This window comes from Halichoerus grypus, chromosome 7 (assembly GCF_964656455.1).
Source record: "Halichoerus grypus chromosome 7, mHalGry1.hap1.1, whole genome shotgun sequence".
Lineage (NCBI taxonomy): Eukaryota > Metazoa > Chordata > Mammalia > Carnivora > Phocidae > Halichoerus > Halichoerus grypus.
Genome location: NC_135718.1, coordinates 131,719,649 through 131,739,044, shown reverse-complemented (window position 1 = coordinate 131,739,044; position 19,396 = coordinate 131,719,649). Strand labels below are relative to the sequence as shown.

At 50.7% G+C, this 19,396-nt stretch overlaps 1 protein-coding gene across 8 annotated transcripts in view; it reads right to left on the bottom strand.

The window, feature by feature from the left end:
- Positions 1 to 19,396, bottom strand: part of SRGAP2 (SLIT-ROBO Rho GTPase activating protein 2) — a 223,293-nt gene that overhangs the window by 9,111 nt on the left and 194,786 nt on the right. For 7 of the 8 annotated variants that reach the window (XM_036077188.2, XM_036077190.2, XM_036077189.2 and 4 more), the window contains exons 16-21: positions 18,535 to 18,669; positions 16,281 to 16,386; positions 8,090 to 8,314; positions 4,398 to 4,477; positions 1,993 to 2,173; positions 95 to 241 (exon numbers count right to left, since the gene is read on the bottom strand). In XM_036077188.2, the coding sequence (XP_035933081.1) occupies positions 95 to 241; positions 1,993 to 2,173; positions 4,398 to 4,477; positions 8,090 to 8,314; positions 16,281 to 16,386; positions 18,535 to 18,669 (874 nt within the window). Of the gene's footprint in view, positions 1 to 94; positions 985 to 1,992; positions 2,174 to 4,397; positions 4,478 to 8,089; positions 8,315 to 16,280; positions 16,387 to 18,534; positions 18,670 to 19,396 lie in introns of those variants that run through there. The other variant, XM_036077195.2, reaches the window with a different exon arrangement.

The following is a 19,396-nucleotide window of genomic DNA, read 5'->3' as shown; positions in this document are numbered from 1 at the left end:
GTGCGGCACAGGCATGGAGAGGGGGTGAGGCCGGAGGGTGAGGCTGGGTGTCGCAAGGCACTGGGGGGAGCAGAAAATGAAAAGCAGAGCTTACTTGTTGATGTTTGCAAGATAAATATCGGCTACATGACCCCCACTGGGACAGCTGGCCCCCGCTCTGGCTGTCACCTTTTCTTCAGGTGGCTCAGAAATGACCTCAATCTCAGACTTGGGGCTGGACCTCTCCACGACACCGTCCTCGCTGGGGGAGAAGGGGCAGGCAGGCAGGGAGGAGGGGGGAAAACAACAACAACACAAAAAGCAGCGTTAAATCGGCAAGATGGCCCCCCGACACACACGCGACCCCCCGCGACAGCTCCGAGGCAGCAGTGACACCTGGCTGGGCTAGCTCTGCGAGCAGAGGCAAGGAAAGCTAAGGGCCTTTGGAGGGTCGTTTAAATAAAAATAAATAATCCCGCTGCCTTCCGCAGGATCCTCGGCGGCCGCCGGAAAGCTGAGCTAGGGGACACCCGGATTCGAGGCATCTGCCTTCGACCCCACGCTGCCTTCCTGGGGCAGCTGTGCCAGGGCCACCTCCTGGAGAAGGAGGCGGCCAGTCCAGGGTGCGCTTTATCTGCTGAGGTCCCGGGCACTGGCGGGCAAGGACGGGCAGCTCTGCGCTGGCTCTGGAGAGGCCGGCGTCGAGGCAGGACACTGCCACACTCGGTCGTCGAGCATCGAGCCCCGCTTAGAGCGTCCAAGCCGGTCCCAGGTCATTCCACTGCTCTCCCGGCCCCTCTGGCTACTGATGACAAAGAAAGACCCTTCTCCCCCACAATTCCTCTTCTCTCGGTCCCGGAGTGAAGTCATAATGCTAAATTTGGGAGGGTCCTGTCCACGCACAGATGGCCACCGGGTTTGCGATGTTATCAACAGAGGGAGGATCTCCCTGCAGAACGAGCCGGGGAGAGGCTGGGAGGGTGCAGACTCACTCAGGATATCAACCTTTAAAAAATAATATTAAGGGAAGGACTAAAAACACTGACAGCATCGTATCCAAGGGCAGGGAGTCGGGGGCAGAGGCAGGGCAAAGGGGCAGGGAGGCAGGCTCAGGTGGGCTGGGGGGTGGGGCGGGGGGGAGCCCTCCTGCCCAGGAGACTTCGCTTTGAAAAGCGGGAGCCAACCAACAGCCCAGCTGATGAAGTGTCTCTGGGCCCAGTTCACGTTCCCTTTGCTCCCCAATGCCCTCTCCCCTCCTCTCCCTGTCTTTCCCTATGTCAACCTCGTTTCCTGGTGGCTCTTTCCACCAGGCTGCTTAAGCTAGATTTCTCCTAGAAAAGCAAGGCATCATTTTCATTTGCAAGTGGAAAAGCGCCAATGGCAGCCCAACTGGTTGGGATGAGCACAGTTGTTTTTAGAAAAAAAAAAAAAGAAAGAAAGAAAAGAAGTAAAAATGTTTTCCCACCCTGAGCTTTCCAGAACGGAAATGTAAGTGGTCAAACAATAACCCTTCATTATCACTCATCACATTTAAGTGTAGATGAGCAGGAGGGCTGGCAAGTTTCCAAAATGACTAGGGGGGTAGTGGGTGGGTGGGGAGCGATTTGCAGGGGGAAGAGATGAGAAAACAATCCCCCGGGGCGCCTGGGTGGCTCAGTTGGTTGGGCAACTGCCTTCGGCTCAGGTCATGACCCCAGAGTCGTGGGATTGAGTCCCACATCGGGCTCCCAGCCCACTGGGGAGCCTGCTTCTCTCTCTGACCCTCTCCCCTGTCATGCTGTTTCTCTCTCTCCCTCTCTCTCTCTCTCAAATAAATAAATAAAATCTTAAAAAAAAAAAAAAAAGGGGGAAAAAGAAAAAATGATCCTCCACGGAGTCTGGGTAGGGTCCTTCAGGGATGGTGTTGGCGCCCCCTGGGGGTTGGTCTCCCTCACGCTCCTTTGGAGCCAGAAATAAAGTCTCACTCCCACAGCGCAGCCGGGGACGCCTAAAGGTGCAGGGGACCCAACGTACGTGTCTTGGACCACGATGTACTGATGGGGGATGAGTCCGTCGATGCCATTGTGCCGGCCTTCCCACCAGTCATCGGAAGCCCGCTGGTAAAGCAGCAGGGATGCCCCCTTCTTGAAGGACAGCTCTCGGGCTGTCCGGCCCACGTAGTCAAACTTGGCAATGGCCTCGATGGGCTCACACTCTGAGAGGGGCAGGAAAGAAGGAAACACATGTTGTTGGGACCAGAGGCTCAGGAAACTGGGAGGAAAAGCCCAATTAGCTGAACTTAACACTGGTGGGAAGATAACCTGGTGTGAGAAATAAGCCACGGAGGATGGAGGGATGAGGCAGGGATTCCCGTGTGGACTGCGCCATCACCCTAAGAGCACTTGTGCGCCCTTTCCTGCCTTTGGTCCCCCACCCGGAATCCCTTTCTCTCTCGTCTTCCTGATGAAGCACACTGAGTCACAACTGAAACATCATCATTAAAAAGCAAAACAAAACAAAGAATACTTTATTCTCTCAGCAGTTTTCTGTGCAAAAACGAACCACACGTGCAGGGTGGGAGTCTTGTCAGGCTTGGGCGCAGTCTGCCTCCTGGGAGAGCACATCACGCTGCCCAACAGGCTGAGCCCCACTCAGGGCAAAGGGGAACTTCTCTGGTGCATCCGCAGCTCTTTACGCCAAACCCTATCGCTGGCCTTGCCCTGCTGTATTTTTAAGTTTCTTTTCTGATCATATCATTTCTTTTCTGATCATAAAATAACTCCATTAATTGCAGAACATTTATCATATTGTACTTTCAATACAACAAATTTTATTTATACTATCCATTCCCCCTTGTAAACCATGAGCTTTTAGTCTCCATAAAGAGAAAATAACTCACCCAACCTACTTTCCAAGGAGCAAAATATGGAAATAGATTTTGTGGATAATACGTGGGAAAATGTACACAAAAGTAATTTGAAAATTAAAAGGGGTTTACAAATGCAATGACTTTTTATTTTTGTGTGAGCTTCCGTCTCCTCTGTAAAAAAAAAAAGAAAAAGGACAACAATAGTGCCTCTTTCATGAACTTGTTAGGAGGAGTCAACAAATTGCAATTTGTAAAAGCACTTAGAACAATGCCCGGCCTATAGTAAGCTCTGCGTAGACGTTAGTCATCGTTACCATTATCTGCGCTGAGCAGCAGGGGGGCGGTCAGAGAACAAGAAAGCAAGCTCCCAGAAACCTGGAACCCGAGGTTAAAGTCAGATATTCCGAGTAGCGTACAGGAAGGCTGCCTACAGGCAAGACCGGGCCCAGCCAGCATGATTGGTGGGCCTGCCCCGGAACAGGCAGGGCTGGAGATTTCACTACGGGAGGCACACCAGAGAAGGCCTATCTAAATATCCCAAATCTCAGTTCTGTACAGCCTTGGGCATATCACTTGACTTCTCTGGCCTCTGTTTTCTCAGCTATAAAAATAGCGGCTCTATTTCACTAGGATTAAGAGATAAGACCTACAAAGCTTCCAGCAGGGACAAATTTCCCTACTTCACCTACTCCCCTCCTGTAATGGGGCAGATTATCATATTGATCCATCTGACTTCAGCAACCAAATAAGCAGCCCTAATTTTTTTTTTCTCCTCCAAAAAGCTGGCCTAGGATTGCAGAATTCACAGCAAGGCAGAAAGCAGGGAAAGCTCCGCAGACTGTGCCATTTTGTTCTCATGCCCCGAAAATTCTGAGGCCCCTTGTCAGCTGCTGAGTCTTCCAAGAGCCCAAGTGGTCCAGAAATGGAGGTGTGGAACTGTTGGAAGGACGGGAAGCGTGCTGGCTGGACAGAGCCTAATAAATCATGGGCGCTGCCGAGGGGCCCGCGGTGACAGCTGCGCATTCCACCTCTCGACGCACCCCCACCAGGCTGCACAGCGCTAGCATGTCTGTACTTTGGAAAGGGTCAATCCTTCCAGTCGGTAAGCGTGAAAGCGTGTGGTTTCTGCATCCTGAGTCCCACTCCCCTCTGGCTTGCTTCTGTTGGGTTCTTGGCACCCAGCTTTTCTGTTCCCCAGGCTAACAGATTTTTCAAATGAGCTCTCCTTGATTTTGGTCTCCAGCTACCTGGCAGGAGTCTAGGCTGTGACAGGGGACCAACATCATGCAGGCGAGGGATAGGGAGTTGGAGCGAGAAGCTTTAAAGGCTCTGAAAGGTCTAGCTCTCCATCTCTGGTTTAACATAGAGACCGTTCTAGTTGAGAGGGTGGGCTGTCTCTCCAAGAAAGGGAAGGAATGAAAACCAGAGACAGGAGAGCCCCCTGCCTGTCTTCAGGGGGCTGCTTAGCAGGAAGGAGCACGGGGAGCGCAGGTTATATAATCCCTTCCTTCCACTTCACCCCCCCACCCCCCGCCCCTGGCCCCACTGCCGCGGAAGCAGGGCCCCATACCATCATCGCTCGTGTGGTGCTCTGTGGTCACGTCCTGGGTTGAGTCCTCAGCCGAGGTAGTCTCTCCATGAGGGCTGTCACTGCAATAGAAGAGTCATGGGGACCTCAGCCCTCGCTGACCAAATTCTTGTCTTCTTCACGCAGCTTCCCTGGAGCAAGGGCACGGAAGCTGCCTCACACTCTCTACAGCCTGACTGCTCACCACAGTGATGATGAAACAAGCCTCCCAGGGTTCTCCAGTCCAGTCCCTGCTGCAGAAACTGTTTGAGACTGCCTGGGACTTAGAATATCCTGAGACAAAGGGAACCCCTTTCGAATTTACAAAATAAGTCTTTTTGAAAATACAGAACAACTCAACTCCTCAAGGGCTGATTCTCTAGGTGAACTAGCCCCTGAGGGAACACATGGAAGAAAACACTAGGCTTTTGCCTGGGACACAACAGGACCTGAAAACCAGCTCTGACACTTGGGAGCTGTGTGACCCTGGGCAAGGGACTGAATCTCTTTGAGCCTCAGCCACCTACTGACGAATTGAGGCTAGTGCTATAACATCATAGCGTCGCATGAAGAGTCACTGAGGCACGACGGAGTGGTTAGTAACTGGTCTTCCTCTCCTTCTTTCTCGTTTTGCTTATGTCTGTAGGCTTTGTGCTTTGGTCTTGTATGGGTGAGAGAGTGGGAGGTGAGTCAGAGGGAGAAGAGTCTGCTGTGGGCTGGACTCTTCGAGAGGACAGGGCATGGAAGCTGGTCAAGTTCTTCAACAGTTCACTGAGTCTAAAATCATCCAGGGCTGAGAAATGAGAATGGCCGGGGAAGTTACTAGGAAAGTCGTTTCTACTCCTGGTTTCCTGGCTTATGGACATCAGAGTAGATGGGGATGGGCACCAGGAAGTTCTAACCCCCTGTTCATTGCTAAAATTTCTTCCTCTGGCAGTTGGTAGTAACAAGGGAGCCTTTCCAGGCAATTCTATGGAAGCATTACCACCTCCTCTATCCACCACCTGGCCTCACGGTTCCTACCTTTGAGCCTATAGCTTCTCCCTCCCCTTGGGACAGGTCTTTCACTCTAGAAAGTTCCTCAAAGGCCAGGGGACCAGTTCAGAAGTCAGTTCCAAGGAGGCTCTCCAGAACCCAGAGAACTTTCTGGGAGAACATGAGTAGGGATTCCTCCTTACCAAAAAATGTGGGCACAATTTTTCACTTTTACAGGGCCTAAAACGCTGATGAGTTTCATGACACTCTAGAAGCCCTCAGGGCCCCAAGGGCGCACAGGGCAAAGGCTCAGTTTCCTCCAGAGTTGCAAGTATAGTTATGTGGCCATCCAGGAAGGCAGCAATTCTCCAACGTCAGAGAGTCCTGGACGGCTTGTTAAAAGTGGACTGCCCCACTCCTAGAGTTTCTAAGTCTCGAGGGCCAGGCGGAGCTAGAATGTCTGTATTCCCAGCCAGCCCTACATAACATAGGTGTCGGTGGTCCAGAGACTCCACTTGGAAAACCACTGCTCTAACATAAAGGTGAGATGATGCATTTTTAAGGCCCCTGGGAGCACTAGAATTCTACACTCGCTTCCACACCCACACGTCGGCCACACGGCAAGGCCGCCAACACCTGTGGTCTGAGGAGGACCCGCAGGCCAAACAGCGGGCAGTCCTAGGGAACCGGGTCCTAGCTGTAGGGCTGGCAACACGTGGCAACGTGGGCCTGGCCTCTCCTCTTCACAGCTGCGGGGAGGCCAAGTGGCCAGGAGCCCCCTCTCCCTGGCTCTTCTGGTCTCCTGGCCATTCTCCAGGATTCTCGGGCCCTAGCACCCCTTCTGCCACCCCCCGCCCAACTCCTACATCCATCTTAGCTCGCTTCGCTGGCACTTCTTTCCCCTCCCAAAGAAGAAGAGCGGCTGGGAGCCTTCTGAGTGGGTGTGAGTCCAGTGGTCAGATGGTCCTTCTTCCCCAGGGTCACCTCCTCTTGCTCCTCGGCTGCTTCTGGCCTCCCACCCAGTCTGCGGTAGTAACATTCCCTAACTAATCTTGTGGGTTTTCCAGAGGCTGCTAATAAATGTCGGATGCACAGCTAACAGTGGGGGTGGGGGCGGGGGGGTTGCTCTGGAGAGAACTGGCAGAAGGTGCCCCCTGTGAGCCAGCCCTGCGGTGACTGTCTGCTCCCCTGGGCTGGGACTGGGGGACCAGGGCTGTGGAGGGCTCTGTGTCCTGGGACTGGTCCAGAGATATTTGAGAAGTGAGGGCACACTTCGGAAGGAAGATAAAGCAGGCACTGGGAACACTCTTTCCACAGCTTTTCAACCCTCATGTGAGAGAGAAACCGACCCTCCAAGTCACATGCACAAGGACAGCTCCCTGGAGCTCATCAGCTCATAGGCTGAGACCTGAACAACCTCCCCTGTCCCCACCAACCATCTGTCAGTGACAAAAAGCTTTCTCTCCGAGCTGGCAACTGTAGGCTTCTCCAGCTCTGACCCAGATGCTGGCATCTGCGGGACAGCAGACAAGACCAAACCCAGGAGTGTCAGTGGTATTTTTATATTCACAGACACATGAATATCACTCTCTTCACTCGTCAGGCAGGAGGTTCCTTCTGTGGTGATCAGGGAGAAGCATGGACTCACTGGCCTCTAATTAAGTAAACAGCCTCCCCTGTCCTCCCCTACTTCAGTGGATAGTAATGGGGCTGCTGAATTGGTTCCAGATGTTGAGTTCAGATGGAATCCGATTTGGGCTGGCTTACGCTTTCAGCCCAGGCTGAAGCGCCATTTGATGGGGAAGATGAAGGGGGTGGGGAAGGAGGTAAGGGACGTTAGGGAGCAAAAGAGAGAGGTAGTTGCTTTTGTGTTTGATGGGAAAATGACACTGTAAGTGGTACCCTGGGGTCTAGTGTGGGGTCCTGGATGGCGTCCTGTACTAAGGCACGTCAAGGTTGGAATCCCCACCACTAAGGTGGCCTGAAAGATTGTCACTGGCCTCTCTAGGTTACAGTGACTGTATCTGTAATATGGAAATAGTAATTTGTTAATTGTCTAACAGAAGGGTCTAGTAAAGATGTGCCCTAGGGATTCCTTTTAATCTCTGCTCCCAGGCTAGGTCATGAAAAACCTTGCCCCACAGAACTGAATCTCGCTTTCGGGTGGAAGTACGCCTAACCTGCCAAAAAACGGAGCTTACCCCTTTTTCTCTCCACAAATTTCTGCGATCATTCTAAATTATCATTGTACAAACTCACAGTGAGGGAATTATGCCTCATATCTAAACTCTTCGCAATAAGAAAGAAAATCTTCTTTCTGGGACCCAGGACTGTGTCTCTCACAATGCACGGCCCAGAGCAGGAGCCTGAGAGACACTGTTGACTGATGAACAGCTGTTCTAAATGCAACTTTACAAATTTTCCCTTCCTGGAGATTATTAACATTCCTATTATTGTTGTCATTATTTTCCAGAACGGTTCCTCACCACTAAGAACTCCTAAAAAAATAGGGAGGTGGCCCGAAGTGGCACTTACTCCACAGGCCGGGTTGAGGCAGGGCCCTGCCTGCACCATCCCCAGATCCTGGCAGCTTCAAGTGCCTGGGAGTGGGAGGCTGAGAGGGTCTGGGTCTCTCTCTCCCTTGGGTCTCGCTTGGCCATCTGGCCCCCACACCCAATGTGCACCGGAACAACCCCCACCTCCAGCCCAGAGCCCCCTACCAGTAGTCCTCCGTGCTTCCTCCTCTGCTGTAGACGGGGCCCTCCAGCTCCCTGGGGGTTGGGAAGATGTTCTCATGCTGGATGATGGTGGTTTTGATCAGCTCGTTCACGTGGGCTTGGCAGGACACCTGGTCGTGGCCCTCAGGCACCGACATGAGGGAGGGCCCGAAGCAGATGGCGAGGTTGTAGGGGTCCATCATGTTCTCTTCACTGAACTGTGACAAACTGGAGGAGAGGGAAGGGGGCAAGCTGGAAAGCACTCGCATGAACGCCCAGAAAACAGCCGCTGCCAAGAGCAAGAGCAGAAGCTCCGCAAATTGCCACCTGCTCTTCTGGGCATCGGAGCCCTTCTATAAAGTCCGGGGGGGAGAAGACAATGACCACCAGGACGGTCATTCAGGAGCCACCTCCTCGCACGTCTCACCCCTCCTCTCTCACCAGTTCCTCGTTCAAATCCTACCTGCCGCCCCATCACCAGCCCCGCTCCACACCCTCTCCGCCAAATCTCCCCTGCTGCAAGAACACCCCAGTCCACAGAGCTGAGACAGCTCCCCCACACCAACCCACCAAGCTGCCAGAGCAGATGGAGGCCCTCGGGCTGCCCTCAGGACGATATGGTCAGAAGACACAGGCATTCTGCCGTGTGCCTTCTTGCAGAGCAAAATAATCAAATTACTAGGGATATTCCATTCCAAGCTCTAGACTTATTAAAAAAAATTGCCAACCGATTAGCTTCTGTATTCCATCAAGCAAGTGAATTTCTTTCTGGAACAGCTAGTGTAATTGTTTTTCATTTTCATAATGTCCTCTATTATTACAATCAAGATTTATTCAGGAAAAGGTCAGCATGCTGCTCAGTTTCTGCTCAGGCTTCCTCTGGATGCAGTCTGACTTTGCTATTGGGTATTTATCCTGGGAGCTCCCCCTTTTTAGGCAGCAGCTGCTCTGGCCACGCCTCCAACCTTGGCCAAGGACCCAAGCCTTTCAGTCTTTCAGTGAGCCACTGGGCCTCGTTAGCCCCCACTGGTCTGTTTGTCCAGGCTGAAGGCTCGGCCAGCTCTGGATGTACACCCCCAGCCCCCAGCCCCAGGTTGGAGAGCTGGGAGCTCTGCTAAGGAGTTCTGCCCCCATCATGGGCATCAGCAGGCGGTCCCCAGCACCTGACTGTGACAGATCTGAGGAGAAACCAAAGCCCTCTGATGCTGAACCAGAGGCCTGAGACTCAGCTGTGTTCATCTGAGTAGGTATTCTTCAGAACTGGACAGAGTTCATTTCTAGTGTATCCCGCACCCAGACTCAAATTACCAAGCTGGTCTCTCTCTAACCCAGTGGTTCTCTCCTCTACTGCAGATTCACACACGTCCCCTGTCCACCCTGGAGACGCAGTACAAAGAATGTGAACAGTTGTCACGGGGAGAAAACTGTACGGTTGAGAATCACTCTTCTTGAGGACCTAGTCAAACGCAGGGAGGCCAGCAATGGGTGAGGTTATGGTTCTCAGTGGCTGGACTGCTTCACAGAAGGTCTTAAAGTTTGAATTTTATAATCCTCCCCTGGCTCCTAGTTAAAAGAGAGATGAGATTGAGAAAAGACTGGGAGAAGTTTCCAAGTCTACTTCTTGGTCAAACAAACACTGGAGACAGGAGAGGTAATTACCCTGGTAACCTCAACAGGGACAAGGAGGAGGAAGGCCCTTTCTTCAGTGCGATCTGACGACATTTGGTAACATGGAACAAAACCAGTCATTTCTGGGAAGCCTGGCCGTCAGACGGAAACGAAGTCTAGCCCTGAGAGTCCCACTCGAAGGCCCGTGAGAGACGAGTAACCTTGTCAAGCCTCCTAAGGGAAGGGCTGTTTGATTCATAGGTGGCTACAATGACCAGGGGCTTGAGGACACATCTTCGTGGACTGGGGTCTCATGGGCCAGTTCCATTTCTTACTCCCATTAAAATATAAACCAAGGTCCTCTCTCTCTTCCAATGTACAATGGGAACATGTAGGTTGAGGGGTTAAAGCCATGGTTCTTAACTATTTGGGGGTCACAGCCTCCTTCAAGAATTTGACAAAAACTAGAGATTCTCTCCCCGAAAAATTCATACATGTACACATACAGATGCATGTGATTTCATATACAATATAATGGTGCTAATAATCCATGAAGGCCCTGAAGTCTGTGCCTAGTCTAAGAACTCAAATACTGGATTTTTATTTAAAGAAAAAAACCTAAAATGGAAAACACTGGTACCAGGTCCCTCTTTAAAATTTTTTTGATGTCGACTTGCATAATGCCATCTCTTCTAAGAACTGTACTATATTTCTAGAGCTTCTATCCATAATATTAGTGAATTCGTCTAATGGATTCAAACTCATCTTTTGCGTGTCTTAACAAGGTTTGGTATAGTGATTGGGAACACAGGCTTTGGGGAGGAATGGGAAAATCAGGATTGAGGTGGGAAACTTGTTTTTTATCATGTACTTTTCTGGACTTTCTACCTTTTAATGATGCACATTTGTCTCTTTGATTAAATTGACAAAGAAAAACAAAACATCCCAAGAATTTTAGAGTCAATTAGACCTGGTTTTGAGTCCTGGCCCCATCATGTACCAGTTCCAGGGGAGTATTCTGGTTTCGAAGTCTCTTCCCTATAAAAAAATGTACCTCCTTCATGGGGCTGCTATAAAGCTTGAATGAAGTATTATATGCAACGCACTGCGCACTGCGCCTGGCACGCAGGTGGTGCTCAATCCATATTTTCTGTAATTATAATATCCGAATTGCTTCTCTATACAGGACCCTCGAATCTAGTCAGGGAAAGGGAAGCAGGTCTGTCAACATTTGCCAGCAAGTGATTTATAGAAGTCTAGCCACCTTCTTCTCCTGACAGACATCATCAAGCTGAGGACTCTAGATCCCAAAATCGAAACCTTAGCTCCTCAGGGAGAACACAACGCTTCGGACAGACTGTTTTAAATACATGACATTTCACTTAAAAACCTTCAGCTTCACAGGCCCCAGGGGTTTGATTTGGCAACAACCAACAGACTATGGGTAAGATATTAATGCATCAGGTTGATTTTAGGTTTGGAAGGGATGAAGAGAAATTGTATTCTTCACCATGGCCCCAGGCAAATCATGGGGCTGAGAATCCATCAGGCCTTTAAAAGCTTTTCCAATGGGAGACACTACAATTTCCCTCTCTAAATCCATGATTTAACAGCCTTCCCCGACTTCCCCAAAAGGCTCTCTAAGAGATAAGAAGTCTAACGTTATTCTGGCTGTTTTTTTCTGATGGTTCTTCAAAGGCATCCCATCACTCCTCTTGTCACTCTCTCGCCTATAACAACATGGGTTGGCTGTCTCGTGCTCCCTGCATCTAATAAGGGACTTGCCTCTGTGCCCTCATGTTCTGCCTTCCTTCCCTGGCAGTGAACTCCATCCTCTCTCTCCAGCAAGGATATCCGTCCAGCAATTGCCCTTGGGTCTTTAGTGTTGCCTCTCCAGTGGGTCGTAGTCCCCACCAGCATACAAACATGCAGTAATACTGGCCCCCTGGAAAAGAATTCCCTCTTAACCCCATATCTGTACCATATTACTGTCCCATTTCTCTCCTCCTCTTCACAATAAAACTATTTGGGCGTTGTCTATCCCCGATGTTTCTGATTCTCCGATTCATCTCCAGCCCTCTGTTATGGACTGAATTGTGCCCCTCTCCCCAAATTCCTATGTTGACGCCCTACCCACCCCCCTCCCATGTGACTGTATTTGGAGAAAGGACCTTTAAGGAGATAATTAAGGTTAAATGAGATCCTACGCGGGAGGGTGAGGGCCGAATCCGATAGGACTACTGTCTTTATAAGGAAGAGGAAGAGACCCCAGAGCTCTCCCTGCGTGTGCACAGAGGAAAGCCACAGGACGACGCAGAGGGAAGACGGCCATCTACAAGCCAAAAAGAGACTCCTCACCAGAAACCGACCCTGCCCGCACCTTAATCTTGGACGTCTAGACTCCCGAACCACAAGAAAATGAATTTCTGTTGTTGAAGTCACCTACTCTGTGGTACTTCGCTACGGCAGCCTGAACAGATGCATAGACCTTCTCTTGCCCCCTCCCACTCTTTACTGTGCTAAAATCTACACACCATAAAACTGACCATTTTCACCATTTTGAAGTGTACAATTCAGCGCCATTTAGCATATTCACAATGTTGTGCAACCATCACCACCGTCTAGTTCCAGGACATTTTCATCACCCGAAAGGAAACCATGTCCATTAGCAGTCACACCCCCCACCCCCGCCATCCTCCCCTCCCCCCAGCTCCTGGCTACATGGCTCCTTCAGGAGCCTGTTCCAGACACTGCAAATAAATGGGCTCCTACACCACGTGGTCTTCTGCGACTGGCTTCTTTCCTCCAGCAGGATGTTTTCCAGGTGCCTCCACGCTGTAGATGCCTCCGCACCTCATTCATTTTCACGGCTGAACACGACCCCCTCCCCCCGTATGGACCTACCACACGTTGTTTAGCCATCAGCGGCTCCCCTTCTCTCCTGAACGGACGCCATCAGGGTCTGGCCCCTTCTACTCCATCAGGACAACACTCCTCAGGGTCACCAGTGCTCTCCCTGCAGCTAACGCAATCCTGAGTCCTTTTCTCGGCTGGCCTGTCACCCCCTTTACCTCTGGTATCACTCCCTCTTCCAAACACGTCTCTGTGTGGCTTCTGGGACGCCATTCTCTCTAGGTCCTCCTCCTACCTCACAGCCCACGGTCCCCTGCTCAGTGAAGTGTCTGCAGACCACTGTATCTTAAAGAGCAAACTCTCGCCCTGACCCACTTTATTTTTCTCTAGAGCGCTTTTCCTCCGACACACGGGATATGCGTCCTCGTTAGTTTGGTCTTCTTCCAACAGAACATAAACTCCAAAGGGACTCCATGGGACACCTGGGCTGTTTGGTGACTTCTTAGATGGCCAGCACCTAGAGCAGGGCCTGGCCCACAGTAGATGCTTAATAAATATGTGTTAAATAAGGGAACAAATAAGCACGTGAGCAGCTGTGGCTCTCCAAGACAACCCAACCACAGGTCTCCTTGTCCATCTGTGTGTAGAAGCCAAAACGCTCCTTGTGAAAGTCAGAAGAACCGCCCAGACACAATCTTTCCAAACGAGGAGGCACCTGGAGATGGGTGAGATTTCGAGGAAGAGTCAGCTTTTCTGGGGACATCGGAGCACCTTAATCGGGAGAAAAGCACCACCTGTTCACTCTCTCATTCAGATGGCGGAGCAGCGTTTGAGGACCTAGAGCAGTGCTTCTTGGACTTTCATGAGCATGTGACTGACCAGGGGACCTTGTTAAAATACAGACTCGGATTCATAGGTCTTTGAAAGGGGAGGGGCTGAGATTCCGTATTTCTAACCATCTCCCAGATGATGGTCTGTGGACCTCACTTGACTAGCAAGAGCTTTTTATACTATATTGTTTGACATCTGAAGAAAGCAGGTTTCAAAAGGCAAAGAGCAGAGTCAGCTGCAGTGAGCGGGAGCTACCAACACTTTGTTGGGGGACAAAAAGTCGCTGGGTAGCACACAGGCTGTGGTAAGCAGCCTCTAAAATGAACCCCATGGTCCCTGCCTACTGGTTTTCACACCCTGGTGTAATTTTCTCCCTTTGAGTGTGGGCTAGATTTAGTGACTCATTTCTAGTGAATGGAAAACGGCAGAAGGCATGGGATGTCACTTCTGAGATTAGGTTACCAATGACTGAGCTTTCTGTCTTGGGTGTTCTCTCACTCACGTGCTTGGAGGGAGCCAGTTGCCATGTTGTGAATAGCTCTATGGTGAGGCCCACATGGTGAAGAACTGATGAAGGCCTCTGGCCAACAGTTAGCCAGCGAGGAGGGTCCTCAGTCCAACAACCTGCGAGGAACTGAATCCTGCCAACATCACACAGGTGAGCTTCGAAAGCGGACCCTCCCCTAGTGGAGCCATTAGGAGAGACTACGGCCCTGCCCCCAACACCCTCACTGCAACCTCAAGAGAGCTAGAGCCAGAGGCCCCCTGCCAACACTGCACCTACACTGGGGATTCCTGACCCACAGAAACTGTGCCATAAGAATTAATGCTTTTTGTTTTAAGTTGCTAGGTTCTCGGGTAATTTCTTACACAGCAATAGGTAGTTAATGCAGTAGATGCTAGAAAGGGGCTGTTACCAGCTCAAGAGTCAGTACAGAGTTTCCGTTTCCGTCAGCCTGAAATGCACAGCATGTGAACACCCTCTGTGAGTCACGAGGGGTTCTGAACTCGGGCAGTGGTGGTGCCGAGTCAGGGCTCGGCTAATGGAAGGTGCAGACACAGCCGTGTGGAGGAGGCAGGCTGCAGAGCCAGGACCCTCCATTGCTCTGCACGGCCGGCAGGAAGGCTGAAGGATGATGTGGGTGCCCCGGCAAGGTCTCCGGCAGAGCTGCTAACCTAGATGCCTAGAGAGCTAGGCTGACCGTGAACTTGTAAGCAAGCCGAAGCTCACGAGATGGCCACCAAGTTTGTTTTCCTTTGAAACAAAGACCAAACTGACCAGGAAGACGAAGAAATTTGTGCTAAAAGACCCTCACTCCTTGGTCTAATTTTTGTTTTCTCTTTTGATAGATTCATGGATCTAGACAAATGATTCTCCACGAGAGGAAAACCCATGAAGCAAGAGTGATGACAAATGGCAACCGAATTCAGCCTCGGTATAGGGAGTGTGGGGGGGCCTGCCTCACCTGGCAGAAGCCCTTACTCCACACAGAACTGCCTCCTTGCAGGATGTGCGTCCATTACTGCCAGATCCAACAGTGTTTTCAAGAGAAGCTAGAAATCTAGCTATTTTTAAGTAAAATCCCCTAATATTTAAATGTTTCAATGTTTTCAAGACACAGCAGACTGAAAAGAAATACATCTATGCGCCTTATCTGGCCCTCCCGTTGCCCATTTATAGCCTTTGCTTTAGGTTGTTGAGGGAGCCATGTCAGAGGAAGCAACATGAAGACAGAGGGGCCCACAGGGCAAGCACCACATGTCCTTGCTTGTTGCCTCGCTGCCCCGTGGGGACCTAAAGCCCGCCCTCGGCAAGGACACACTGCTTGGACAGGAAGCCATGCCCCATCCAAGCCCAGGGCCCCTCTGGCCCTCAGACCTCTCTTCTAGCTACCCTCACTCCCTGGGTGACCAGTGAAAACATCAGTCAGTACATGGTGACTCCAGACTCGTATCTCTACCCTGGGTTTCTCCCGAGTGTCAGATTCCTATGTCCCACTGCCCACTTAGAATCTCCCCTTGGAGGCCTAATGGGCACCTCACATTAACATGGCCAAGTTGGTGCCTTGTCTTGATTCTGTCCTCTACACCTCATCTTCCCCAACTCCATTATGGAGTCACTGGTTCCCTGTTGCTCATGCCAAACATTTCGAACTTCTCTCTTTCCTCATACTCTACATCCTCCCCATCAGGACGTCCTGTCAATGCTATGCTCTAAATGGACCCCAAACCCGACCTCACCGCACCACCCTCCCTCATGACCCACCCCCCACCACCCTAAGCCCCCAGTGCCCGTGGCTGAGACCTCACAGTAACCTCTGCATGGTGTCCCTGCTTCTCTTCATAGCCCCCTATAACTTCTCCTCAAAGCTGTCGGCGGGCTTCCAAGAATACATATAGATCAGATCTTACCACTCGTCTGCTTAAAAGCTTCCAGTGGCTTCCCAAATCCAAACCCATTATTACCATGACTCTCGGGGCTTGATGGCCGTGAACATCGCTTGTGGCTCCTTCTGTCACTCCATTTAGGTCGCTGTGTCTCCTCAGAGAGGCCTTTGCTGACCACCCCTCTCTAGCAGCTCTCCCTCTTTCACCCCTGCCCCCATTCGGGCCCCCCGCACTCTGGCTCTTAACTTACACTTCCTTAGTCTTCACCTAAGCACTTATTCCTGCCTGACATATCTGTTATCTGTCTGTCTCCTAGCCTGGAATGTGAGTTAAATGGTATCAGGGCTTTTGTCTCTTGTTTCGCAATGTATTCTCACAGCCTACAACTGTGCGCCGCACACTGTCGCCGCTCCACTGATTTCACGGGGCTCGATGAACTGACACGGCTCTACGGGTGAGCTTCCAGGGGCCGAAGCCCGGGCCTGATCCACTGCTCACTGGGAAGTCTACTCACTGATTGAGGAAGGCAAAGAGGTATCTCATGATAATCAGAGTGGTTTTGGGCAGGACCAGGAGAACTTTCCGGATGTGCAGAGCTCTCTCCTGCAGGTTGTCCATTGCTGAAAGAAGAAAGCCATGCGTTATCGTCCATCGCAACTGAGACCCCAAGGAGTAATGGTGTGAGGGCCCTGACTACCAGCAGGGGCCACACAGGTACTGGTGCGCCGTGTAGGGGGCTCCGTCCCCGTGGCTCCTCGGGGCGGGACCTGCTGGGCTGCAGACGCTTCCTGACGCCCGACTGGAGGCATATGCTCCTTGGGCTCAGAAGGGGTTGGGGATGTTCTCCAAGCACCTACCGCTCTCTTACTAAAACAACCACAGAGGAACGGTCCCGAAACCTGCTAGGACTGCAGGCTCGACATCCAGCCTTGGAGGATCCATGTGTGGGGAGGGAGACAGGCTGTGTAGCTCCTGTCCTGCTCGCTCTACACATGCATCTCCTCATCCTCTGGACAGGTCTGGCTTATCTTTCCCCCCCTCTTATCTGCAGTGGGGTTGGGCAGAACGTGGCCAGAGGCAAGAGATGGTAGATCCCCGCATAAGTCGTGATATCTGGGAAGAAGACGCGAGGTTTCCTGTCTCTTGTGCTGTGGACAGACCAATCACAGACCTCCATCATGGCCAGCCTCCCCACTAGTGTGCCATGTGGATATTGTCATTTTCTATGAGTGCCTTTCTATGAGAAAGAAGTGGAAAGCAGTGGGTTAGGAGCACATCTCAAGGGGAGAACTGGGCAGCCAAGGTGTCTTGAACTGTCTTGGTAGCCCCAGCCCACTGAAGACATCTACCTAAGCTCAGTCCTAGAACAAGACGTGAAGACAGGTGCGAGGGCCTAAATTTAATAGGCACAGAACTGATTTCCACTAGGCTTCCACAAATAGTGGGTCAACAAATAAAATAAGAGAGCTTACTGAATGCCCTGGAGCAGAGAGGGACAATGTGCAGGGCATACAATGAGTCCAACCGGAGACTTGGGGGCCATGAACACCCTGGTGCATCCAGGAAGAAGACTCTTCTCCCATTTCAAAGGCACTGCCTTCTCCAGCCTCTGGAGCCATCATTCTAGTGGAGTCCACTTCCAGGATGACCTGGTATTAATCTAAATTTCTATGCATTTTTTTCCATGGAAAACAAAAGAGAGGATGTTTCTGGATAATAAGCTAAACTAAATGGGTAAGAATAGCTTTTCAAGTCCCAAATTTGAGAGTAAGAGGCAGGAACCTCTAAGGATAAAGTAGAGACTATATCTCTTTCTAGGAAAACATCATATTGCTACATTTAAATGTTCAGAGGGCTTTTATTCCTAAAAGAACACATACTAACACATCTAGGAGGTAAGCCACACCATGTTTATTTATTTATTTTTTTTTCACTTTTTTTTAAGATTTTACTTATTTGAGAGAGAGAGAATGAGAGACAGAGAGCATGAGAGGGAGGAGGGTTAGAGGGAGAAGCAGACTCCCTGCTGAGCAGGGAGCCTGATGTGGGACTCGATCCCGGGACTCCAGGATCATGACCTGAGCCGAAGGCAGTCGCTTAACCAACTGAGCCACCCAGGCGCCCACCACACCATGTTTAAAGCAACAAGCAGGGGCACCTGGCTGGCTCAGCTGGTTCAGTATCTGACTCTTGATTTTGGCTCAGATCTTGATCTCAGGGTCATGGGATCGAGCCCCGCAGTGGGCTCCATGCTGGGTGTGGAGCCTGCTTAAGATCCTGTCTCTCCCTCTCCCTCTGCCCCCCCCACTTAAAATCAGTCAATCAATCTTATATAAAAAAGATTCATTCTAATCTTAATTATAAAAATAAGCAACAAGCAGAAAATATTTCCCCTTTATAGCATAAAAAGCACAGGCACTAATGTATGAGCTTCCAATAACTGAAAAGGACTGTGTCTTATATATGAATAGAAATATATTTTACTGAAGAAAATAAAGCTCAGCAAAGCAAGGAGTTTAAGGCCAATCAGAAAGAAAAACCCAGGAGTTCTGACTTGTGGTCCTAGACTCTTACTGAAAAGTCATCTTTCTTCCCTCCCCACCAGGGATGAAGGACTGAGGACGAGGAAGAAAAACTTCACTGAAGAAAAGGAAAAAGAAAAACATTATTGAAAAGCTTATGGGAAAAAAAGGCCCCGTGGACATTTCTTATCTGTCATGACAAGGTGCTCTTGCCCAGAAGCCAGTCTGAGGCCAGGATGTACTTACTGACGCAGGCCATCAGGTCATGGAAGATGTCCTTGGGGAAGAGAGGATGTTCCAGCCCCCGGAAGTAAAGCTTCAGGACGCCAGCAATGGAGTCCATGTCATGGTCATTCTGGTCCCCAGCCAGGGGGTCTTCTCCTGAGGATAAGCAGCCCCCCCAAAAAGGAAAGAGAGAGTGAGAAAGGTAAAAACACACGGGACGAAGCAGGAATGGTGGGGAACGGGTGACCTGTCCGAGTCCTCATCAGAGTCCATCAGCTCTCTGCCCAGCATGGCAACCATGAGTAGGGCACAAGGGTCCAATAGGATAAATTCGCTTCTGTCAGACCAGCTCAGGGACATTCCCTATGGGCCGGGACGGGACACTGCAACTGGCCCTCTCACAAGAATCATGAAGCCAGGCTGGGACTGAGCCTCTGGGGGAGGAAAATGAGGCCAAGGAGGCTCTCCCTCCTGACTGGCTCTCACTGTTCCTGGCTCGCAACAAAGGACACCTACTTACAGGAGAACAATCACGCTGGGGCTCCCTATGGAAAATTTCATATCAGATGTAATTAGATTTAATGATAGGACCAACCTCAAATTGAAACTATATATATCCATTACAGTGACGGAAATTGCCAAAGCTTGCCCATTACCTTAATAGCCCACAAGCTAATAAATGGGCTACGATGAACAGGCGCATTAGCCTTGATATTAACTGCCACCAAGGGTTCTGGATGAAGTCATAAACCGCCCAGATATCATAGTTAACTTCTTGGGTTTCGGCAGATCATCCGCAGGAGAGAGGCAGGGTGAATGGGGCTGAGGAGGACTTGGGGAGGACTGTCTACAAGGAAGCAGGTATTGGGCTGAAGAGGTCGCT